General features: G+C 50.9%; 1 protein-coding gene across 4 annotated transcripts in view; it reads right to left on the bottom strand.

Moving 5' to 3' along the window:
* Nucleotides 1–25938, bottom strand: part of ERI3 (ERI1 exoribonuclease family member 3) — a 129566-nt gene that overhangs the window by 11573 nt on the left and 92055 nt on the right. For all 4 annotated transcript variants that reach the window (XM_009088657.4, XM_030226326.2, XM_050977562.1 and 1 more), the window contains one exon: nt 24546–24645. In XM_009088657.4, coding sequence (XP_009086905.1) covers nt 24546–24645 — 100 coding nt within the window. The remainder of the gene's footprint in view (nt 1–24545; nt 24646–25938) is intronic.

Here is a 25938-nt window from a genome sequence, read left to right as displayed (position 1 = left end):
CTGTTAAACATGACAGTCTGTGGGAAGGAAGCTGCACACAGGGCCAGGGTGCTTGGGCACACAGACCTGCTACCTTCCTGGGCTGTGCCTGCTCTGGTGCTGTCTGGTCTCCTGTCACGGGGACAGCCAGGTGAGCCAGAGCATGGGGGACTCTGTGAGGCCACATGGGACTGTGTCCCCACAAAGGGCTTTCCTGGGCCAGAGATGTCCTCATGTGGTGTGGACAGAGTGCATCTGTCTGCCCCAGCTCTGCTCCCCTTGTTGAGCTGGAGAGCACTGCACTGTCCCAGAGGCAGGATTTCAGGCTTGCCCCTGGAACATAAAAAGTACTCTGTGGATTTTCTGGCCACCTCAGCAGCTGCTGGAGCAGCAGCTGTGTGCAAGGCTTGCCCAGACTGCTGGGCTGGAGAGAGCCACCTGCAAAGTGGATGTGTGACGGTCCTTACCTGGCACAGACAGGGATGTCAGCCAGACCTGCAAAGCCATGTAAGAGAGCCGTGTGCTGTGTGAGACAGAGCTGCACATCTCTGCAGGGATGGTGGAACATGTGCCTTCCCATGAGTGCATACGTGCAGCAGGCACGTGCTCACAGCCACAGCAGCATGAGCATGAGGGCTGTGCTCCTCTCTATCCCCCAGAGCCAGTCCCTGCTCCCAACCTCAGGCAACACACAGGACCCTGGGGCTGCATCCCATCTGAATGGTGCAGGGTCCTGTGGAAAGGGGCAGGGGATGGAAATTAACGCTCCAGCCTCCGTCTCATCCTGCCCATTAGCAGGGCTGTTTTACTCCGGATCATTAAATATGTATATCTTATTACACGCCTTGTTACAGTATTGAGCTCTATTGACTGATAATAAATTCCAAACATCATCCTGGTCATAAATTTATCTGGAGATGATGAAGACTCAATAATCTAGTCATGCAGATAATATGATAGGGCCTTAAAAAAGATCATTACATTATATGCCAAAATTAAAAGTGAAATACACTTTATTAACACTGTTTCCACACTTGGGGCCATTACTTGTTATATCTCCTCTTGCCCTCCCACCCACCTGCATACCATCCCTCAGGTCAGCCAGAAAAGGCGAGACAAGGCAGAGCTGCCACAGCTCTACTCTAGCAGGAACCTGGCAGAAGGGTAAGGGGTGGGGCAGCTGGCACAGACAGGACGTCCCAGCTTGACTCCAAAGGTGCTGGATCCTGCCTGGTACAGCACTGCTGCCCTGCCCATTGGGCAATGGCTCCTGAGCATCCAGGTATTTCAACAAACCCCTGCCTGATGGGGCCTGCAGGCCCTGGCTGCAGACACTGGGACAAAAGACAGCCTCGTGTCCCACATTTAGAAGGAAAAAACAACTTTCTGCAGCCTCAGGTCTCCTGAGAAAGCTGCCCACTCACTGGGGTTAACCCAACAGCTCACACGTGGCAGCTTCTCTCCCACGGGCTTGGGCAAGCTGCAGAGCCAAGACAGGGGTCACCACTCATGCCTGGCCATGCTGCAGAATGGCACAGAGAGGCGTGCAGCAGAAATGGGGATGTGGGTGCAGTGAGTGACCCCTTGCCAGTCTCACCGAGCTGTCCCTTGGTGAGATGGTGAGGGCTGGGCAGCTCCCAAACACCTGCCCCAGGGCCTGGGGTTGTCGCCCTCCTTCCGCTGACCTTCCAAAGACATTCCTCTCCTTTAATAAGAAGGTCACAGCCATTTAAACTCCTCTGATGAGGGCAGGTGGCTCATGCCCTCCTGCCTGGCAGGGCTGGCCTGGCCATGCTCCCACCTTTCAGATGAATGGCACACAGCAAGTTTAAAGCATTCCCACCCCAGCCCCCCTTCCTTTGGCCACCTTCCTCTCCAGACACGCAAGGTGACAAGCGCTGGGGGGCCCACGGATCAATGCTGCGACACGGATCGGCTGCCGAGAAAAACCAATTGCAGATCAGATGGAAACCGACTTCTTCTTGTATCTGCCCCGCTCTCTCAGGGATAGATTGGCTGGAGAAATCCGATGGTGAGAAGAGACAAAGGGGGAGGTGATGGGGAGAGGAGGAAAGGGCTGATAATGCTCCTGCCGCGGCTCTAATCTGTGACAGCCCGAGGATTTGCTGAAAACCATTATCACACTGCTCTCCCTTCTCTTGTCCCTGATAAAGCCTCGGCTAATCTGTTTGTTGCAGGTATTGAACAATGCATTTAGCGAAACAAGGGGTGTGTGTGCCCGCCGAGCAAATTTTTTCCCCCTGCACCTCCGGCCTCACTGAGAGGTGAGAGCAGGGATGATTTGGGTGCAGACTTGGTGTGGAGTGTGGACTGAAGTACCATGCCTGGCAGAGGGAAACATCTCTGCTGACAGCCCTTAGCCAGTTTTGGAAGCGTTTCTCTAGGCACCGTGTTCCATCTTTAAAACGCAATTGCAGAGGGCGATAGGCAAAGCCGTGGCGATGCAGCAGTGCCCTGACAATCCCAGTAGGAATTCCACCGCTCACCCTGCCGCACTCCCACGGGGCACAGCAGCCGAGATGGGGTGACACAGGGGGTCTGTACCCGGGAACAGCTCCCGGGCCATTCATCAGCTGGAGTTTGCTCGGCTAGTGCCTGCCTGTCCCAGTGCTGACCTCGTCCCTCCCCTTTGTGAGAGGCGCTTTCTCCGGGGAGAAGAGATAATTCAGTGGCTTTGAAAGCCCAGACCTGGGGCTCCCGCAGCCGCCTGTTACAAACAGTTCTAGTGGAACATTAATTATAGTAATTTAGCCGTGGAACACTAACTGCAGCCAGTGCAATAGCATTCAGTACATTAGTGGCTATAACCCACTCCTTAAAAAAGACATTTGGTTACTGACAGCTGATAAAATGAGTTGTGAAGCATAACCAAAGGGGAAAAAAAAATAACTAGAAGTGTGCTTGGAATGAGCTGTGGGATGGAAGGGTGGGGGGCAGCAGCCCACAGGGTACTGGGGGTCACAGGAGGTGCAGGTGGAGGGGCAGGAGGTGTCGCAACAGGCACCGTCCTGCCCGGCACATGGCCCGCGGGCCAGCGGGCTCCCGGTGCCTCGGGCAGGGCGAGGCGAGGCGGGGGCACGGCTGCGGCCTCGGCAGTATGTCAAACAGAAGGACATTTCCTTCTATCTCCCAGCCGCCGCCCCGGGGCACAATCCACCTACATTCAATCTTTACTCCACTACACATGTTTCCTTTCCAGCCTCGGATTATTTTTTATCATCAAATTACTGTGGTGATAAGATGGAGTAGATGTGATAGCGAGCAGAGCGTCTGTCGTCCCCTCTTTCTCCTGCCTCCCGCAGCATTCCTCCTTCCTCCACCGCCTCAGCCTCCTGCCCTGAGCAGGCAGGGTGGTATCCAAATGTCAGGGAGTGAGGAGACACCTCGGTGCAGCGGGATTTGCTGGCCGGGGCCAACCCGTGGCTGACAGTGAGTGCCTGGGTGGAGGCAGGCTGCAGGTAGCCAGCAAGCCGTCTGGGAAAACCTGCAGGTGCCCTGTCGTGGTGTGGGACCCTGCCAGCAGCCAGAGCCCGGCATCCGCCCCCCCTGCTCTGCTGCAGCACACCCTGACTCCCTGAGAGTACCCAGTGCCCCAGGCTGGCACCGGAGGTGTGACAGCACAGTGACACGGGTGAGGCAGCAGGCACACAGGGAGCCCTGACGCAGGGGTGGCCAGGAGAAGTACAGCCATGCTGCTACCAGCCCTAGAAGTGCTGCGAGGCCCTGCTGTGATGAATCCTCCCCTTCTCCTTGTTTACTCCAGTCTGCAACAAATGAGTCCCTGTCTGTCCACGGATAGCTCATCTGGAGGAATGCTCTTTCAGACCTCTCCCTCTAATCCCTATTAATTTAAATAATGCTTTCCCACTCTTCTCAAACTATTTATTATTTATCAGGTTTGTTTATTTGTAGCTAACAGGTAGCTCTCAGCATGCGTCCCCGGCACAGGGACAGGGGCTGTTCATCACACTGGCTCCCCTGCCATCCACCATCCGTCAATTACTCCTGCTTCCTTTAATTAGTAATGAGGACTAATATCTCTGCCTGGGATGGTGGCTGAAGCGGAACTTCCTCCAGTGGCATCTGAGCAGCACAAGGGAGGGGATGAAAAATAAATAACTGCTCCAAGCTGTGGCTGCTGCTCCTGACCGAGTAGGGGTGCTCGCCAAAGCCACACACCCCTTCACAGAGAGGGTCTGGTTCCCTGTACACCAGAGGCTCCTACCCAGCAGGGCAGGGGAGGTGATGCCTGCCAGGTTCCGATCCACGGGTGCCCTTTCCTTCACAGCAGGGCGGCCCCAAACCATGAGGGAGCCCCTGCTGAGTCCCAGATGCTGAACTCTGCATGGGTATCAGCATGGGGAAGCCTAAATTAAATGCCTATTAGAGCCTCTGGCCTTGTCTGGCAGGCTCGGGGAGCTCTGTATCAGAACATGCCATCCAGAGGCAGCCTAATAGCGAAGGCAGCACATGATATAAATGGAGCCCCTTTGATTTATTGACTGGGAGAAGTTTTTACACGATAGCCCATTAAGACGGACGGCTCTGTTTACAGCCAGGCCATCTAGCTATAGGGACCCTGCACTGGATGGTGTGTTTTGCTATTGCTCTTCAGGCAGACATCTCATTAAGGGGAACAGCATATGGAGCTCTTTGGATCTATACTTCACGAGTCCTGAGGGAGGCTTTTACCATTTTTAATAAGCGGGTAAGGTTAGCAAACCTGCAACGCAGTGACCTCCCCTCCCTGTGCGATGGATCTCCCTGAAACGCAGAGAGCCAGACTCACCGGGTGCATGTGGGACTCCATAAATCACCTCCCCACTGCCAGCTAGGGAAACCAGCTTGGGGGGATGGCAGTGGGAGTATGGAGAAGGCAACACCACAGCCAAAATGGGGTGGCGGCCATGCATGGCTCATCCAAACACACTGTGGGCAGGCAGCTTGGTGGACAGTGGTGTACGGTGTGCACCTGCCCACTGTGCTGGTCAGGTGATGGGCATCACATGGGTGACTCAGCTGGCAAAGGTGCTTTAAGGAGAGAGTGTTAACATGATAGCCCATAGTGAAGGAAACAAAACCCCCAGCTGGATGTTGAGGGGAGATTATTCCATATTCAGTAACATGACTGTTTAGGAGAACAAGTAATCTCTAACAAAGACCTCTGGCTCTTCTCCGATCTGATAAAGCCTTGCAGCCTACAGGCAAGCTGGTCCCTGCAGGGACTGCCACGGATGAATGCCGTGGGCTGGAGCTGCTAAGGCAGGAGGAGGATAGGGAAGGCAGCCACCATGGGACACGGTGAACATGCTACTAACAGCTCACCCAGAACACTTTTCCAAAGCAGAAAGGCTTGTGCAAGGTTTGGGTGTTACTGCTCAGGCACCTCTTATACCCCCAGGGACAGCGGCACAGACACATGGCCTCAAGGAAGTGGTTACACAAGCTAAAATCAGAGCTCCCACCATATACTCCTGACCTGGGTACACAGCTGTGTGCCCACTCACTCCCCAACAACAGGTATCTGGCTCTTGCCCATCAGCCAGACCTCAAACCCCTGTTTTCCACTCTTGTAGTACCAGCGGAGCACTATAATCATCACCAATCACTGGCATTTAACTTAGACATGCAAAATTCACACCAGAGAAAAACTATCAGAAAAGCAGGGAACTGAGAATGTGATTATTTCCTTTTGAGAAGTCTGCTTAACTCTGGTTGGGAAAGAGAGAAGGCAAAGAAGGACACACAGACAGACATGGTGGCATATTTAGGCTGCTTTCCAGCAATTCTCTCACAAACAGTCTGAGCATCTTTGAAATGAAATTTTGTAGGCGATTAGCTCACAATGTGAACTTAATTGGTTTTGGTATTTAAAAAAACCCATTAAATTAAATGGCCGAGATATTGAGGCTTGAGAGATGGCTGCTTCTAATGCACAGTAACTACCAGCCCCATTACGGGGACGCCACATCCAGCAGCACAATGCACACCCCATGTGACGTGACCGGAGCGGATCAAACTGCTCCCTCCCTGCTCACACTCTGTGGGAGACAGGATCTTCAACAGCAATGAGAGGATGGCTCAGAGCAAGGCTGGCATGGAGCAGGCAGCATGCCAAGCTCCTAGTTCACCAAACCTTCCTTGCTGGACAAGACAAGCCAGACCGTGTCTGGAAGCCAAGGGAGTATCAGCCTCCTTCAGCTTGACAAGAGGAGCAGCTGGAGTGGCACTGTGCCACACTGCAGGGATATGTGAGTCCGGCTCTTCCAGGACACGGAGGTGATCTCCACCAATCCACTTTGATTACTGTTCCTTGGGGATCCCACAGCGCTTGCACTGCTCACACTCGGAGTGTGACAGATGCACAGCTCCCACGGGTGACTGTGAAGTGATGGGAGCTCGGCTGGTACCCCACAGACAGCCCCTAAGCTGGTACCTTGCACCTCTTTATGACAGCACTGTGCAAAGGAGCCCTCCTTCACCACAGGACTGGCAGCACTGCCCTGCTTTGCATTTAGTGCCACGACACAGCAGTGCTTTCACCTTACTTTACTTGTTTGTTTAAATTATTTACACTCCTTAGATGCAAGATTGCTCTCCAAAAGGAGCATCCTTTGGCTGCTGCAGCTTTAAAATGACTTGCATCCATCACTCAATCGCTTTCAGGTCAAACACACGCTCCTGACTTAATGACCACATTTCCGCAGCAACAAATCTGTCACTGCTGTTTGTTTAAAGCCAACAATCTGTAGGAGTACTGTGTGCAAGGATTGAATTAACTCAGCATCTGAATGACTGTGGTGCCAGACCATTCAAATTGCACCTTTCCTAAGATCTTCCAGCAATGTTAATGAATGTTCCTTGGGTAATGTGCAACATGCTGCAGTGCACAGGGTTGCTGGAGAGAGCAAAGCTGACCCCTGTAGGCCTAGAGACATGGGAGCTGTGTTCCTGGCTGCCCCGACCCCAGGAGCACATGGGGGATGTGTGTTGGGAACAAGGAAGGGCTGGTGGCTTGCCCTTGCTCTGATGTGACCTACAGTGATTTTCCCCAAAATTTAGTGATTCAGCTGAGACATTCCATGCTGGATGTTCAACTCACACTGAATTTTTTTCCCAGGAAATTCCACCCCAAACCATTAATACATTGCTATCAACAAGAATGACAAGAATCTCACTATTTCCCTTAAATTCCAGTTACTTGCCAGTGCATGTTTTTTTTGTATTTGCCATGATGTTTCAGAACAAAGCCTTGACGTCTGTTGGGAAGGTGATTTTTGGAACCCAGAATGTTTTGGATTTCCCATCAGAAGCAAGCCAACTTTGGGCAAAGACAGCTGTGTGTGGCACGTGCACTGACAATCATCCCAGTGCTGGCCCCTGCTTCCAGCTGCTGCAACCCTCCTGGCACCCACTCTACACACCTGCGTGGGAAGTGGGGACCCAGCTATCCGGGTGCTCGATGACTTCCTCAGGAAGTGCGAGGGAGGAAACTGTTTCATTGAAACACATGCACCAACAAGAGCTGGAGTCAAGGCACAGACAAGCAGGAGGAAGCAGTGATGGGGAGCTAGTGGGGCTGGTGGTGGAAACAGCTGAGAAGATATCAGGACATGGGGGAAGGGAGTAGGAGAAAAAAAGAAGGACAAAGAGGTGGTATGTGGATGAAGAGGCAGATTGAGCTTGGCAAGATGTGCAGAGAAGGAAGGAGGGAGTGGGATTCAGTCTGATGCCAAACAACCTAGGTCTCCTGCTACCATCCACAGCCTCCAGCTACTCCAGCCATTGCCCACCACCAAGTCCTTGGCACAAAGTCCCCATCCCAAGTCCCTGGCCATGCTCCCTGTTTTGTCTGGGGCATTCACATCTCCAGGGTCCAATGAGGGGTCCTAACCTGGAGAGCTGGAGCCCCCCCCCAGCCTCCACCTGTCTTGATGCAGTTAATTGGGCCACTGCTCTAATCTCTACCTGCCATTGATTTAAATTCAGCTCCAATTTTCTTCTTTGACCTTCTCTCCTCCAGAACCTGCTCGCAAACAGAACACAAATCCTCAAACATTCTCTCCATTTTTCCCTGCAATATTCCAGCATGCCCCAGTCCCAGGGTGGGGAAGGTGATAACCAGTGCCTGTTTGAGCCTAGATACTCACACACAGGGATGGGCACACTCAGGTCTCTGCCTGCAGAGACCTTCCCCAGGGCACACTCACCCCACTCCAGCAAGGAAATGGAAGTGGTGATGCTCTGATATCATCCAAATGGTAAGAGAAAAGCATGATAAGGAGACTTCCAGATGATTTTCTAGAAAGGACAGCTGCCTTTTTTTCTAGGAGCATGTGAATTCCAAGGAGGGCATGTGGGAGTGCTCCTGGTTGTGTCCAGGTCTCAGCTGCTGGTTTTGCATCCAGCACCCATCCAGCTGGGGGAACCTTTTGCTCACCTGAAAACTGATCCCTCTGTGCTGAGCCCCAGCCCTCTGTGGGCTGGTATACTCCAAAGGCTAGTGTAAGGAGATGAGCCAGCCATGAGCTAGGGGAAGATCTCTCCTTTGTTGTGTCTCTGGGGCCATGGATCAGGCACAGAGACCAGGAGCACCTGCTCCCAGCTCCGTTATGCCTCTGGTGCTCTGTGCCATGAACTGGAAGAGGAGCCAGCCACTCGGAAGCAGTTAAAATCATATTACAGTGTGCTGGTGCAGACAAGCAGGGGAGGTGAGGGTCCAAGACAGTGCCTCAGAGATGTCCCTTGCAGAGAGACACTGCTAGCACCATGACGAATGGGGGAGGACCTGCCAGGGGGGTTCAGGATAGGAAAAAATCATCCTTTAACACCCATGCCTTTCTGGCCCCAAAATGGGTGGAAAACCTCTGCCAAGACTCCTTTCTCAAGAAATCCTAGATGCCAAATTTCAGAGCTCCTGGGGTTCTTCTTTTCCTGGCAATAATTCACTATGTAAAGAGGCTGGATATTTATAATTATGCTCAAAGTGGCCACTTTGAAAATCTATATATCTCTAGGCTCCCTGTACATCATAATGTCAAGTCTGTGAATGGAGGCATCCATCAGAGGCCTCACATCACAGACCTCGGAGCTGTGATAAACACTTGGGAAATGCTTGCTGAACTCCGTGTCCCACTGCTGCCTTTTGGGCAAGAGACTTGGTCTTTGGGGGGTGCCCCCATGGTGACTCCTCCAGGAGGGATGCCACTGGGTGTCCACCCTTGCTGTCCTCCAGGAAGGGGGGCTTTCCTTCAGGTGGGACCATCCAAGCCATCACCCCATTTCCACACTGTTGGTCACACTGTCTGCAAAAAGGCAGCTTCCAACTCTCTGTCTGGGAAAGCCCCGTGCTGGGAGGGTGGTGAGCTACAAGAATAAGATACACCCTTAACACACCAGCTCCACTCTGAGTCATCAGATCCCCACCTCTTGGCCCCATCAACCCCAGGATTTCCTAAGTCTGACTGACAAAGACTAGGTCAGTGACAAATGCAGGGCTCAGTCCCCATTCTCAGCAGGGAAAACAATGCAGGAAGCTGAGCTCTCTTCACCAGCGAGATGCCTGCTGGAGAACAGGAATGCCCCTCTTTGCTGACAGTGTGTGAGAGGACGCACAGCCTTTGCTGACGCTTTGCCCAGGCTGTTTTTAAAAATTTATTACTCTGTTGCAACATGAAAAATAAGACAGAGAAGTAATCATTAGTATAACTATAACTCCCCGTGCAATAGTCCCACTTGTAAATTGAGATTTATGATTGCAGCTGCCGATATTTTAGAGGCCGGGGCAGGCAGCGGTGGCAGTACAGCCCAGCTACGCGCTGCCCCGCCGCAGTTACAGTTTATCACAATCTGCAGAGATTATTGCAATGAATAATACACAACAGGCTGGCAGTGAAGAACTATTCCCGATCAAACGCTTCTGTAAACAACTGAATAAATAATATTGCTCAGCCCCTCTTTAGAGCCCTCAGAGGCCCAGGGAAATCTCTCATTACTCAGCAAGAGAGGCAGCAGGGGGCTTGGAGATGCCATGTGGAAGGGATGCAATAACTCTGGGCAGGCACTGGACATGCCAGGTATGAGCACTTGTCAAGCAGACAACTCACTCTCTCATTTTCTCTCAGAAAAGGAGACTGAGACACTGAAAAGATCTGCTCATGGTCCCATGGTTTCACATGCAGCCATGAATAACTTGCTTGGACAGAGTAACGTATGCAAGCTCAGAGAGGTATTGCTGTCCTCTCTTCTGCTTGGCAAGGCTTTTGCTCACTTCTGATATTGAGTTGGCAGCAGGTAAAGAGCAGGTTGTGGGGCAGCCTGGCCCGCAGGCAGCTGAACCCCATCCGCAGCAGGGATGGGACATTTGGGACTGAGCCCACTGGCAGCGGGGCTCCATGTGCTCCCTGAAATGTCACTAAGTAATGCAATGTGATCAGGGTTGTGTGCCAACAGCTGCAGAAAGGGCATTTCTTACACAGCTTGAAAGGATAAAGTTCAGCTCCACAATGCCCCAGGATCCCCCGCCACAGTGAGCTCTGGCTCGGTTGCCACACTGTGCTGCCACAGGTATCAGGTCGGCAGAAACTCTCACCCAGAGGGGGAGATGGAGGATTCATCCCTTCCATAGCACCCATCATGCAGAGGTACTTTATTTACTCTCCAAATGTCTACACTCAAAATACAGTCAGTACAGGAGGAGGGACTTGAAGGCAGCTAACAAAGAGCTATAATCCTTCTTATACTATAAACTAGTCCTGCAGCAGCTCTCCAATTCAGATCCTTCATACTATGCTTTTCATGTGGGATGGGTGCCTATGTGCCTCTGCCCAGACACTGCAGGCAGAAAAGACCCCTCTGCATGTATCCTGCTCCAGAACCAGACTCTCACCTGTGTCTTCCCTACAGGCTCTACCCACACCTGGGTCCTGGGGAAAGGCAAGAGGAGAAAAGCAGGAAAGTTTGCATCCCCGCATGCACTGCTCTACAGTGCCTGTATGTGCAGCAATCAGCTCCAATTAATCCCCCCTCAGCTTGGCCCGCCCGCTTCATTACCTCCCCTTGATGAGAACCATCAGTGGGGCCTGTAGGATTTTGCTAATTAGCCTCACTTCGTTTATCATTTCCATTTTCTCCCAGAGACGCTTGGCTTGCTGGGCGACAGCTTCATCTCCTGCTGAAACAATGCGGCCCCTTCTGTGCCTGTCTCACTTAGCGCTGTCACCGCAGCCATTATGAAATTGGGGTTTCATTTACACACTAATTAAACATTACAGCTTGTTCACAATTACAACATGGGGATGAGGAGGTAACTAATTACTTAAGAAATGAGCTAACATTTATCTCTGATTCTTCCCCCACAGCTCACCGCCCTCCTCTCCAATCAAGATTAGAAATTGTTGTTGGATGGCGGCATCCCAACAGGCCCCTGCCTGTCCCTGCGTGTGCCTCGTCCCTTTTAGGGGGCTGTACTGAGACCCTGGCCCAGGGACAATCCATCACCCCCTAACTGTAGCTGGGATTATGAGGGGCTGTGACAGTGGTGTGTGTCACTGTGCCAAACGGGCTGCACAGGGACGAACTGCAATGCTAGGGGTGCATCCGTTGCACCTAGATCTGCCCAGCAAGGAGGCATCCCTGGGACAGCCCAGCCACAGTGGGGACAGGTATTCCCTGGGCATCACCTTCCAGGCTCTTGCCTGTTGGCTGAAGGCCTGGCTCTGCACAGAGGTTGGGGATGCCAACACACCCTCCATGTCTCTGGTGATGGGCAACTCATCCTGAAAAGACATTTTCTTCAGGGAGAAATTAACATTTAGAACTGAGAACCATTAGAGTAAATAAACCAGGCTGTCACTCAGATCAAAAGGCAATGCGAAGTGTGGGCTTGGGACAAAATGGGCCCTGGGGAGCAGGCAAGGAGAGAAAGGGGCAGGCATCCCTTTGTCCATCCTTGAAGATGGGGTGGATGAGATGGGCAGGCCAGCACCTCGTGTTCAGCCCAGCAGGGTTGGGTGCTGTCACCAAGAGAGCAACAGCCTCCTTCCATGGGCAGCACAGGGCTTCCATGAGCTGCTGCAGGCCGGCAGTCCCTTTGGTCCTCATCTCCCTGCAGTGCATGCAGGTGGCAGAGGCTCTGTGCAGCGACCAGAGAGCTACACATGGGTTAGAGGACAGGGGAGATGGGTGACAGTGACCAGGATCATCTTGAGATGGATGCATGGCTGCCTGCAAGGCAGCTAGCCTGCTAATGGGAGACAGGCTGGAGAGGCCAGAGATGCTGCTGCAATGCCTGAACACTGCTGCAAGCTCTGGGAAAAGGATCCACAGTATTTGAAACACAAGAGGCTCCCTCCACAAACAGCCCTAAGCACTGGAAATGCTTTCAGAAAAAAACAGTTCAGCACCAGACAATTAAGGTTCTTTTGCAACTCTTAACCCATGATTTTGAGACAAAGAATTTGGTGCTGGCATAATTTGAACTGCTAATTGCTTTCCCGATCTGTAGTCAGTGAACTGAGCAGAAGTGGACACAGAAAATCACATTCCCTGTCTGGAGGAAATTCAGAGCCACTCTCTAGGGGGAAAGGGATGCACTCTTCTTCCCTCTGAGCAGCTTAAAATGTAATGATCAGGAAACAGTTAAGCAAAAGGGGGGTGAACTGGTGGTTTAGAAAAAAGAAAACTCACACCACTTTATAATAATAGAAACAACTCATTCCCATAGTTTTTATCCTTCCTGTCTTTAGCCCACCAAAAAAAAAAAAAAAAAAAAAAAAAAAAAGAAACCCTGAGCTAAACTACTGACACTGGCTGGGAGCTTAGAACTGCTGCATCAAACAGAGCCCTTGAATCTCCTGAACATAATTGTGCTGCCCTCTAACCTCAACCTTCAATCAGTGCAGTGTAACTATCTCATTTTAGCCTACAGGACACACCCCTCTGCTAACTAGCAGCCATATTCTTCTCATTAGGAGATTGCTCTGGATGGGAGCACGGAGGCAAAGCTGGCGTCTCTCCTTTTCTCTCCCCCTCTGCCTCTGTCGGCTGTTATGCATGCTTTCAGAGGGGGAGAGCATGAGCAGGGGGCTTTGTGGGTGCTGGAGATGACCCAGCTGCCAAGCCCTAAGATTCCTGACCATGCACATAGAGCCAAATCAGTGGCTCTTGCTGAAAGCACACAGCATGGGAGAGGGGACCTGGCCCAGACACCCCCAGCACTCGGCAGTTGGCAGCTAAGGGCTGGAGTGGGCTTCCTGGTAAGGTGGTGCTGCTGTGCCCTCCTTAGGGCAAAGGGCTGGGGGTCCTGCTGTCTGCAGGCTCACCCCATCCACAGAGCCCCTGGGGAAAGGCTCCTGAGGTAGCAGTGCCAGGGCATAGGTCCCCTTCCCTCTGGGGCCTGGCTGACAGGTGGCAGTAGGCAGGGAGATGCGTGCCTTGGGAAGCTAAGGCAACCAGCAGCACCAGTGCCATGGGCAGGAGACAAAGGGCAATGCAGGATTGGTGCACTGCATGAAGGTCTGTGCAGAGGCAGCCCCTCTGACTGCATGGATGCTACTCCTGCAAATCACATGCATGCAAGTAATTAACAGTGAGGCTAATTATAGTGGGAAAAGTGACCCAGGACTACCAGGTACTCTCCATCACTGTGGGGTTTGGATCACATCTCTGGGTAGGGGTATTCCATGGTTAAAAATCAGCTCTGTGCCATGGGGGGATAAGGAAGGACAGCTCTGCAGCTCACCCAGCATGACAGCCCAGCCAGCTGATTCTGCTGCATCCCTGAGCCATCAACTGGCCAAAAACTCATAGGAGCTCTTGAGTCCCTCCTTCATGCCATCTCTTCAGAGACCTCCAAGCACACAGGACAGACATGTCAGACTACAGTTATGACCATGGATCTTGGTCCCAGCAGCATGGACTAGTACACCTACCCTTAGCAGTGACCATGACCCTCCCCTCCTGCCTCCCCTCCAGGTCCTGTACACTCACAGCCCAGTTCAGGGCCCAGGCTGGGAGAAGCTGCTTGGGCTCTTCTGTGTTAAAAGAATGCAGCTCCCAAGCTGGAGCAGGATTGCTCATGACTCTCAGGAATAGATGGAAACACTCATCGCGCTGCAGCCCACTGCGAGTCTCTCCTGCAGAATCAGGAACAAGCCAGAACTCAGGTGATTGATGGCACAGCTGGGATCACCTGTGCAGTGGCAGCTTCACCTTTGGGAAGAGTCTCAAGCTATGGAGGATATAAGCAGATCCCCTCTGATCCCACTGCAGACCCACGAAAAGAGCAAAGCCACGCTGGGAAAGGGCAACAGTTTGGCTGGTGCAGCTCTCCCCTCTGGCCAGCGCCCTTTGCCCTGGGATTTCAAAATGTTATCAATTTGGGAGTGAGAGAATTACACTGGTTTGTGTAAGGACAGCGAAAAACACAGTATTGGATAGACTTTTATGTGTCAATGCCCATCTTCCCACCCAGCAGCATCTTCCCCATCCAGGCCTTGTCCCTAGATCCTCTGCTGAGCTATAGCAGCTATTAACACACTCTGAGTTCGTTATCTTAAACAGGCCGCTCAGGACATGGGGCCACGATCCTGAAACCAATTAATGTGATCCTTTGATATCAGGGGAGAATGAAGAGGGGACTGTCAGCACCACAGCGAGGCAGGAGTTACGGGTCAGAGCCTAACAGCACAGAGGTGCCCCTTAGCTCTTTACAAGAGGTGGGGGTGGAGGGCAGCTGCCAGACCTGGCTTCTGTCAGAGCCCTTGTTTGCATCCTCAACCCTGGGCTGGTGCCACTTCCCAGGCTTGGGGTGGACCAAAGGAAAGAAGCATCATGGCACTTAATGCAGGTCCAGATGCTAAAAAAGCCACTGCTGCCCTGTGCCTGGGTCAGGGCTTCCAAGAGGAAGGCAGTGGTGAGTGGTGGTACCACATCGCAGTGCTCATCCCAGCACAGCAGCACATGGCACAGAGGAGGCTTCCCTCTGCCGTGGTGGGAATGGCCACAGTGCTGGCAGTGCTCAGGCTTAAGGCTCCAGGCACCGTGGAGTGCCAGGGGCAGTATTATACTGCAGCCCCCAAAACTTTCGTCTTTCTTTCTTTTCTTTCTTTCTTTCTTTCTTTCTTTCTTTCTTTCTTTCTTTCTTTCTTTCTTTCTTTCTTTCTTTCTTTCTTTCTTTCTTTCTTTCTTTCTTTCTTTCTTTCTTTCTTCTTTCTTTCTTTCTTTCTTTCTTTCTTTCTTTCTTTCTTTCTTTCTTTCTTCTTTCTTTCTTTCTTTCTTTCCTTGCTTAGCTGTTTTTTAAAAGCAGAAGTTATCTTAGCCAAGTCTTTTGGGGGAGGTGGAAAGAGAGTAGGAAGTCAAAGAGAATCGTCTTGCTAGTCAAAGCCTTTAACAACTATTTTTAATATCAGGCAGAGGAGCAGGATTTTGAAATGAAACAGACAGTGCCTCTTTGATGGGCAAGCTATAGATCTTGAAACAAGGTCCATTCCCTCCTCCTTCACTAACTAACAGCCATATTTCTCTCATTAAAGACAATCTGGCTGTATTTTCAAACTTCTTAACAAGGCGATCACCGTAATTTGAGATTTCTATTATCCATGCTCCTATTACAACAGTCTTTTAAGCAGACAGCTTTTTTTTTTTTTTTTTGCTTTCTTTCCCTGACTTTGTCTCTCCCCTCAAACTGCCATTAGTGGTAATGACGTGCAGGAAACGAGCACCAAGAACCACCTTTTTTCCCCCCTTCTTTTTGGTACTAGGTTGCGTGGGGGGAGCAATAAGGAATAAAATAAAAAGCAAAATGAAGTTTGGTTATCTCTTATCTAGAGTTTGGCTTTTAATCCACCCAGGAGTGCAAAGGAAGCCAATGCAGTACCTTATCTCTCCTGTCGATCGTGGACCCCCCTCCCCAAAGACCCCCATTTCTCTCCTCTTCGCAAAGGTGCCTGGTCCTGGCTCCCTCCCTGCCCCATTAGTCCTTTACTGGATTCTGCCAGATGGATGCAATTTGCATAATATCACCAGTGGAGGCTGGCAGATCAACTGGGGTCAGGCTCTGACATCTCCAGCACAGTCTATCTCCAAGTGCTAATTTGGACTGCATTGATCTCTCTTTCTGATTTCTTTGTCATTTATGTCTGCCACGGTTTGACAGGAGATACAGAGACAGACAAGAAGGGAAAAGAAGGAGGGGGGGAAGAAGAGGAGAGAAACAAAGATTGTAGTTACAGATGTCTTTAAGCGAAAAAACAGATTAATCCAAGGACTCCTCTGAGGGTCGCAGCTTTGAAACATCCTAATTATCCTATTCTTATGAATTCCTGTACAGACTTCGAGGGGGGTCTTATCAGGGAACTCAGGGGAATGAAAACTTGTTAAATTGCAGTAGAGTCTCTCTGGCTGACTGCTACCCCCTGCCCTCCTGCACCTTGCAATCGGTTCTCATTAGGTGAAGCGGGGCAGCTCTAAACCTGGCATCCCTTGCTGACACAGCCTTCCCTCTGCACCTCTGCCATCACTCTCCTTAAAGGCAGATCCTTACTAAAACTTGGGCAGGAGTCTCTCCTCCTCGCAATGGCAGACCACAGTGCTCACCAGCCCTGTACGTTCTAGGGAGGACAGAGAGGGGACAACGTAGATGCCCAAACTCTGGAGACAAGGGCTAACCTGAGAGGGACAGCATCATGCCTGTGATCCCCCTGGATGCAGTCATGTAAAGGCAGATTTGGGGACACTGCTGTTGCAGGACAGTAGGACATGAAAAGAACACCTTCCAGCAAAGTCCAGTGCAAAGCAGGGCAGGCAATCTGTGCCTTTAACTGAGAGGTTTATGTTCATTAACAGGAAACTCTTTCCCTCCTCACAGGTAAGGGAAGACACGCCACCATTTAGCTTCATCTGGGACATATTGCAGAGACACCAAGGCACCAAAAGAATCTACAGGAAATCAAAATGTCACTCGGTGTTTTACGTTGCTACTTTCTACAGAAAAAGCTCTGTAGAAAGTTAATGATCTTCCTGGGCTTCTTACCTAACACATCTCACTGTGTCAGAGGGTGCATCATGGTGCTTGGGAAGTGCTGTCTGTTACAGGGGCAGGAGAACAAATGCCAGCAAAGATGTTCTACCTCCCCAGCACAATATTGGACAAGGCTTGGCCAGTGCAAGGGTTCCAGTAGTGTGTGAGGGGGATATTTTGAGAGGCTCAGCCAGAGAAAACTAAAAATACTGGATAAATAGCCAGGAATGTGATGGGTACAAGGCAGTGCAAGGGTCACTACAGCACAGATCAGTTCATGTTTGCACACTCCTGGTTTTGGGACTGGCTGATCACTAAAATAGAGCAGACATAATACAAATATAATACAAACCATCGGTGCTCCCACTACAACCATTGAGAGTGATATGAAAAAATGTATTTGAAAGGTTTCTCTTCTGTTGCTGGGGACAGAAACTGGGCCAGGTATTGGGCTGAGAATCACAACTGGCATGGATGGAAGGGAGGAAGGGAAGGACAGCAAATCCTGCCAAGGGAGACAGTCCCCACCATTACTCCTAAAACCAGAAGCCAGAGGAAGAGGGTAGAGCTGCTGCTGTGCCAAAGGGTAGCTCTGAGATGATGGCAGAGCCATCCTGCTGGGGATCAGCCAGATCTGAGGCTTGAGACATACTTGCCCCGGTTTGCAGCTGGGCCTCCCAGGCACTGCAGCACAGCAAACAATCCAGAAATCCCTCTTAAATCTTCAGTCTGACCATGGTGCTGCAAACAACTGCTTCCAGGCAGAAGACGGGGACTCAAGCATACTTTCCAAACATCCCCAGGGAGCAGGCACTGCCACTGCCTGCCTGGGGGCTGGGAGAAGCACATGGAAGCACCCTGACTTTTCCCAGACAGTTGAAGTCCCTGCAGCCGTCACACTTCCTCCAAAGGCTGCTCTCTGGAGACCTCAAGCCCTCAGCCAAGGGCAAGGTGTGACAAACCCATCACACCTCTCTCAGGCAGTCAGGGGCCAGATGGGCACACGACCAACTTTTGGCAGGCTAGGATGGAGGGGTGAGTGCAGTCAACACAAACACTCAATCACCCTTCCTTTCTTTCTTCTGTGCCTCCTTTGTTAACTGCAGGAAACAGCTGAAAGACCTTGAGTTTCCCATTGTAGCATGTATGGGAACAGAGCTGCAGTGATCAGAACATACCCCCTGCTGCTCCAGGGGAAAAAGGGAGAGCAGAATCCTTTCTAAAAAGGGTTTACGATTAGAAGAGTGTTCTGTCACTCTGGCGCGCAGTAATCCACTGCGCCACCAAGTCCCTTCAGAGAGATGTCGAAAACTTAAATGACTGAAAGCAAAAGAGCCCCGGCTCAGGTTCCCAGGCAGCCAGACATCCTAATTATCTTTAGATCCACTCCCACATGGAGGGGAGAGAGCACACAAGAGTAAAAAAAAAAATAAAATAAAGGGGAAAGAAAAGAAAAAGAAAGAGAAAAAAAAAAAGACTGTCACATTGCTTTTTTCTTTTTTTAAAAGCTTGTCTCTGCTCACTGCTTTTCCAGCTGTGACACCTCTCACGGTAGTTAATTAGAATCATGTCACCGCGTTAATGTGCTCTGACTGGACTCTGACAGTTGCTCGTCCTCTAACCGGCTGCCCTGGCCAGCCCTCCCTCCCTGCCGCTCCTCAGGGATGTGGAGCCCGGTGCTTGCAGCAGGACCCCTCACCCCACCCGCCGCGCTGTCCCTGTGCTCATTGCCCAGTGGGTACCTCGAAGTGGCTGTGCAGGTCCTTGCACGCTGCCTGGGTGCCGGGACACGCCGCCTGGCTGCGACACCCGGCACGCAGCCGCTCCACCTGTTCTGGATCTGCCTGACCTTTATGAGCGCTAATTTAAAATGACACTGCTCATTTGGTGACATTTCTGTTGATTTTTACTTAAGTCTCTTGTAATTATTTAATTCAGAGTCCTTCCCCTTCTGCTTTGAGCAGGGGCCACTGTGTGTAGGGCAGTGCCCCATTCCACAGGAGTGAGCTCCATTCTCAGCTCTCCCTCCCAGGATCCCTCAGCAGAAGGATGGTGCTGTGCAAGTGTCACCTCTGCTGAGAACTGAAGAGCTCAAAGAGAATGGGGTCTGCCTGCTCGGGGGGAGAACAAGGTTCTCTGGGGCTTGTCCCACACCCTGGGATGGACCAGAATGGTGGGACTGGCTCTGCCACATGGGGTGGGATGAAAAGTAGTCAAAAACATGAAATGGAGTTTCACAAAATGCTGTCCACCTCCTTGTTCCCCTTGCCCTGATGCAGGGGAGGTAGGTGGGTACCAAGGATGACAGAGGATCCCACAGATGCTGGGAGAGGCAGGAAAGACAGGAAAGGAAAACAGGGAAGAGAGCAGGTGAAAATAAAGCCAGCATGCTGCCAGGACCACACACCTCCAGCACCTGGCAGGGTGAGGCACAGCCTCTTCTGCCCTCACCAAGCTCCAGGGGGGAGAGCTGTGGCTGACAGCCCCAGGCCCCATTAGGGCGGGTGACCCCTCACCTGCCTGCGCACTCGGTGAGCGCAGCCCTCGCCGCCCTCTCCCGCAGCGTCGGCGCGGGGAGCAGTCCAGCACAGCCAGCAGAGCTGCAGAGAGGGATGGCTGCGCCGGGCAGGAGGCACCCTGGCAGGCGCTGCCCCGGCTCCCCGCGGCGGTGGCAGCTCGAGGTAGTTAATTAGAATCGTGTCACTAAGTAAATGCGCTCTGACTGGACTCTGACAGACGCTCACCTATGACATTGGGGGCCAGGAGACAATCCACATCAAACTACTGCAGTGTGACCCTTTTAACACAAAGAGTAAACTCACTGCACATCGAGTTGAAGCTCATTAAAACTGTCTACTCTGCGAGCATCCCATTAACCTCACTGTTAAAAACACGCAATTCCTCTTCTTCTTTCCGAGGCCTAATTAATGCTCTGGATCAGGAACAATATCACACCCTAACCTTCTGAGATTTCCAATCAGTAAATGAAAAGAGAGAGATGGAGCCAGGAAGGCACGGTGCCTTGCTGGGTCGCTCACCGCATGGGCTGCTGACCTGCCCAGGCAGGTGGGGCTGTTCTGTTTGGCACGGGCAGAGATCCCCCCACAGAGGAAGCATGGCACAGCCCCGGCAAGGGAACTGTGGAACAGGGAAGATGGTGAAGTCATCTGTGCAGAGGCTCAGAGCTTACAGGGTTATGACAGCTGGTGTAAAGCAGCCCAGTGAGGGCACCATGTCAAGATGGGTGCTCCTATGGGACCAGATCTCCTGGTCATCTGGGATGGTACTGGGAGGGTTCACTAGCAAGAGACACAGCAGCCTAGTTACTGTCTTTCCCCTAAAAAGAAAAATAAAAACCAAACAAACCCCACACCAGACATTTACATCTAAATCTAAAATCACAATAATGTATGTGCTAAATCCTAAACTTTAAAGATTCAATTCCATTCAATTAGATTCAAAAAAGATCAGTAGCAAGGAGTAATGTCATGTTTTAAAGACAGTCAATGCACTGAAGAGGGAAACAGAGCTGACAAACGAGAATAAAACTTTCCCAGTAAGAGCTGCTACTTTTGCAGTTTTGGAAATTTTTTGCTGGTTTTGGTGTATTTTCAGTTCAAGAACCTGCTAGTTCAGAGCTAAGAAATAACAAAGGATTGGAAATAAAAAAGGTTTGTCCCTTATCTTTCCATAATAAGTGAAGACAAACAAACCAACCAAGGTGAGAGAGGATGAGATGTACTCATTCTAATACCTTGAAAGGCTGGTTTCCAGAAACACTCCTCCAGCCCACTGGTTTCATGTACTAGGGATTTTTTTACCTAAAAAGTATTCTGAAATTTATGTTTCCTTTCATAGTGAATATTTGCAAGGGAAAAAGGATTTTCCTAATAAAATCAATTCTAACTACCGTTGAAGTACTTTAGCATGGAATTACAGTTTTCATCCAAAAGAGCAATCATGAGTAATAATTTAATCACCAACTCTTCAAGAACAAACAGTAATTCACCGTTTTTCTAATGTAAAAAATATTTAAAAACTAAGACTGAAGGCATATTATGTTACATAATCAATCAAAATAAATGTAGCAAAAATAGAGTATTGGATGAGTAAAAGAATAACCTGATTTAACAACTGGGCAGTAGTAAGGAAAGCTGCACTTGGTTTGATAGGTGCTGTTCAGTAAAATTTGACCTTTTTTTCAGGGAAAGACATAAAAAAAAAAAAAAAAAAACCAAAACAGAAGAAAATCAATTTCTGAATTTCTGCTGTGTGATTTAAATCACAACTAAAACCTGAGATTTTAATCCTTCTGATTTGTATGAGTGTCTGACTCCCAGCAAAGAGACCCCAACACAGGTACCCAGCTCCACTGGTGTGAAGCCTGTGAATGCTGGTCTTTGTGTGCCAAGACTCCCATTGAAAGCTGCAGCTTGTTTTTGGCAAGCACCGCTTCAAACACATGTGTTAAGAATGGCAACGTCCCCATATATGTAAGACTGAGTAACTTCTTGGCAAGATTCTACTTCATTTTGCTGAGGACCAAGAAAACAGCAGACAAAGAGAAGTTCCTCACCCCAGGATTCTACAGCCCACTCTGGAGCTGACACATATCTAACCTGTGTTAGAGAAGAGATGAAAATTGCATAAAAATACCCTCTCTAGTCTCCAGGGACACATTCAACCCAGAAGGAATCCTTAGAGCTGAAACATCAACCTGGAAAAGGGCATGAAAGAATAGGCTTCATACCCCTTTTACTCCTTTCTGATCTCCCAAGGAATTCCTACATCCTCACCCTCTGGAGCAGGACTTTTCTATCTCCTTATCCTGAAATATTTACATTTTCCCCCTTCCTTTGCCTTTTCCTTCTCAAGAACACCATGGCATCAGACCTGCACCCATCCCACCCCAAGGCAGCTGTATTTGCAGTGTATGCAGATACATTTTGGTGTATTTGGAAACACAGATCACTCTTCTAACCCCCCAATAAGCTTTGCAGCTCACTTGCTCATGAATAGAAACCAGACAAAAGCTAGAACATGAGCTCTGTGCAGCAGCTTGCTGTATGTGCAGCTGTGTGCTCCAGGGGATGTAGGGAGACTCCACTGTGCTCCAGCATGAGCCCATCCTGCCTGTATCCACTGGATGCTTAAGGTGGCTCCCATCCAGAATCTGGCCTTGGCCCTGCAGGTGTCAAGCACCCTGAACTCTGCAGATATTGAACACGATGAAGGAAAGAAGATGAAGCATAGAGCAGGACTGGTCCCAGAGCATGTCAAGTGCAGGGATTTGGAACAGATACCTGCTGAGCCAGTGAAACAGAGAGTGATTTGAAAACAAAGCAATACAGAATCCATCAGGCAAGACGGCAAAATTCCTTGCAAATTGTTTGCAAAAACCAGTGGCTATCAACTGCAATTTTTCTGTCAGATCTGAAGGGAAACATCCGTGTTGTGCATTCCTGCGTAAGCGCGCTGAGGCTCCCCAGACTGCCTGGAAAGGAGCTGCATAGACACTCTTACACTTCATGTTACCTGTGAAACTGGTGAGACTGGCTATCCAATCTCCTTGCTGCTCCCTCTTTGGTTTGCAGATTTTTGGCCATTAGTGAGGGCCATGAAAATCAGAGGCTGACCCCCCTTAGATGACCCAGGAAGCCTCCTCTCAGCTCCCTAACATTCCCTCAACACCGCTCCACTCCAGGGCTGAGCACAAAGAGAAGGGAGGCACTAGATGGCGTGGGACCATCCCCAGATCCACAGCCAGCTCCTTGTTTCACTGTGGGCAGTAAGAGGTTGGTAGTCCTTTAATCAGCTGAGAAGTTAGGGCTGTGTTGGGATCAAGGCTCCTTACAGAGAGGAAAAGGAAGGGCAGCCCTGAGCAGGGAAAGGGATGGATGGCTCCTCCCAACCCTGATGCATGAGCAGTTAAAAGCATGAAGAAGAGAGAGGTAAGGGAAAGGCAGGTTCACTGTGATGGAGCACTGCAAGAAGGGAGCTTGGGTGATGGGCCTCACTGGCTCACCCTGTACTGGCAGAACTCCTCCACAGGGGGAGTTTGGCAGAACTTTACTGAAGGACTGGAATGGGGAGGGACATGAACAGCAAATCCCTGAACTCTGTCAAGCAGAGGATTCACACCTGTGCAAGAAAACAGTACTGAGATAAAGGGGCAGTCAGATGATACTCCAGAGAATGGGTACACTTTGTTGGAGTAAGGGATGACAGCAGCAAGAGAGCTCAGCACACAAATAAAATGAGGAATGACGAGGCAGAAACCAACTCTGCATCTACTTGGAAACCCCAGAAAAAGCCCAAGTCCCCAGAGCAGGACATGCACACCCAACTCCTGCAGTTCCTGCTCCCTCCCCATGATCCTCCCAATATGGCACACAATCCAGGCAAATCTGCTCCCAGGCAGGGAAGCAAATTTTAATGCTACCTCTGTCAATAATGCAACCAGATCCATAGTTCAAAAGGACCCTGCTAATTAAAAGCTGGTGAGCTTTAAATAATTCATCTCCTTAACTTGGATTGATTGGAGAGTTTAATGGTTAGAGTCTTGAAACAATATTAAACAGCCTCTTCAAGGCCTAGGTAGCCAGTGACTTTTCCAAGTAAATCTTACCTTCTTGCAAACTTTAATGCTCAAAAGTCACTGTGGATGAAGGGCTGGGAGGCAGAGAAAATACCTGACCACTGGTCTCCAAGAGGTGATCTACTGCTCCACAGAGAAACAAGACAGACAAGAGTGATGCAGCCCTGAGTCACAGCCCTGTCTGTAGCCCAGTAAATCTGAGCTCCTGCCTGTACCACAGCCTCTTGCTGTACCAGCTCTGCATCCCCAGTGTTAAGCAGCAGGCAGATATACGGCCTCAGTGTCCTGGGCCAGGTCTCCTTCATATCACTTTGATCCCTGGTGCAGAGGAGTTGGGGGATACATGGAACTCTGCCACTGTTTATCTCAGAGCATTGTTGATCACTTTATCTTGGAGCACGCTGCAGGACCACAAAGCTCATCATATGTGTTAACAAACAGGATGATGATTCAGTTCTCCAGTTGGGATCAAGCATCTTCACTCTGCAGTGTTTTTCCAGACAGTTCCCAAGCCAGGCAGCACAGCCTCCTTTCCAAGGACTGCAGCACCCAGAGCAGCTGGAGGACTGGTCCCACAGGGAGAGCATCCTACCCAGCCTGGGGACCCTTGTGCTGTGCTCCAGGCACCTAGTGCTGAACACATCCAACCCTAACCCAAGCACTGCTAGTGCAGTCTAGGAGAGAAGCAGCTCCCCAGCCAGAGGGACAGGCAGGTATATCTGGCACACCAGCACATGCAAGGGACAGAGAAGTCATCCATGTGCCCATTCTGCCCTGACACATCTTCGTCCACCAGCTGGGGACTCTTCAGCCCTTTGGCTTGTTCTCAGCACCCCAGACTGGACAATGTCTTAGAGCTGAGGCACATCCCACACACTCAGAGCAGCAGCTGTGGAGATGGAAATGGCATGGGGCAGCATCACTCACCTATCCCGCTGTGAGGCCTCCCTATGTGCTGTAGGTTCAGTCCTTTGTTCATGTCTAAGAGCCCGTTCTTTGGCCAACTCCCCATGGCAAAGCTGTACGCCTGGAAGAGAGAAGCAGAGGGTCAGACACAGCCCATGAGCAGGCATGATCTGTACTTGCCCAGGTCTGACTGCTCCTGGGGCTGGAATGGGTCTGTGTTCAGGGGCTGGTGTGTGTCTGTGCTCACCGTGTTCAGTGTGGATCCGCACATCACCCTCTCAGCTGCTCTTCTGGAATTGCCCACACAAAGCAATCTCTCACCCTGCCCTGTCCCACCTGATTCTCCTTAGAGGTCCTTCAGAGCCTCTGGTGGTGTCCTGTACACATGAAAACCCTTGTGATGGAGGGATTTGCATCACTCAAGGCCACCTTTGCCATGCTGTGGGGGATAAGCCAGACGCTATAAGCTCATACCCTATGTCCCTTAGTTGCTTCAAAAACATCCACTCACTCCTGCGTTAATAGGGTCGCCAGCAGGGGTCAGGGCATTTGGAAAGGGGTGTTCATTCCCAGGCTGGCCTGGCCAGCAGGCCCCTTCTCTTCTGGCAAGCACAGCCCTCCTAGCTCCCTCTCCTTTCCACCCCCAAGCCCCAGTTGACTTGGTTCCCTCCATCACTGGGACAAATCCTACTGGGAGATAGCACTGCTCACCCCACTGCACAGAGCCTGCAGCCTGGCCAGAGGGAGCCTGCTTCATACCCATGGCATCCCCTGGCAGGGCTTCCAGGAGGAGCAAGGCAGCTGGGAGCCCAAGCAGCACAAAAACCCACTGGACAAGGCAAACATAAAAGCAGCCAGGCCTCCGTGTCACACGCATGGCTGTAATTACAGCCTGACAGCCACGTATCTTCTTCATCTTGAGGAATTAAGCTCGGAACGCATTGTGAGCAGTAAGAAGGGTGCGTGGGCTTAGCGTCGCTCATGCTGGCGCTATCTTTGCTGCCGTGAGGGCCATTGTCCCCAGATGAGATCAGGTCAATCCAGCAGCCCCTATCTCCCTCCTGCAGCGGGGGATCATCGCTAACAACAGCCACAGTGTGGCAGGCATTGCCGACACCCTCCGCAGGCTGCAAATGCCAGGGAGATGCTTTCTGCAGCAGGAAAGGGGACGAAATGGGTGACCAGAGCTGAGAGGGGTGTCCCCTACCAGCCACCTGCCTGCTGCTGGGACCTCCTGCCAGCCCCTCTTTCCTGCTACCTGCTGCTCTGTCTAGAGCAGGCAGGTCCAGCCCCTGCGCAGCCCCTTCCACTGGCAGTCCCCCGGGAGCCGCGGGGCTTGGGGGAGTTAATTTATTAGTGGCCCATGTAGCCATTCATGCTGCTTTGTTACTCCTGCCTTAGCAAAACAGAGGGC

Source organism: Serinus canaria, chromosome 8 (assembly GCF_022539315.1).
Source record: "Serinus canaria isolate serCan28SL12 chromosome 8, serCan2020, whole genome shotgun sequence".
Classification (NCBI taxonomy): Eukaryota; Metazoa; Chordata; class Aves; order Passeriformes; family Fringillidae; genus Serinus; species Serinus canaria.
The sequence above is the reverse complement of the archived record's forward strand: the minus strand, read 5'-3'. Positions and strand labels throughout refer to the sequence as shown.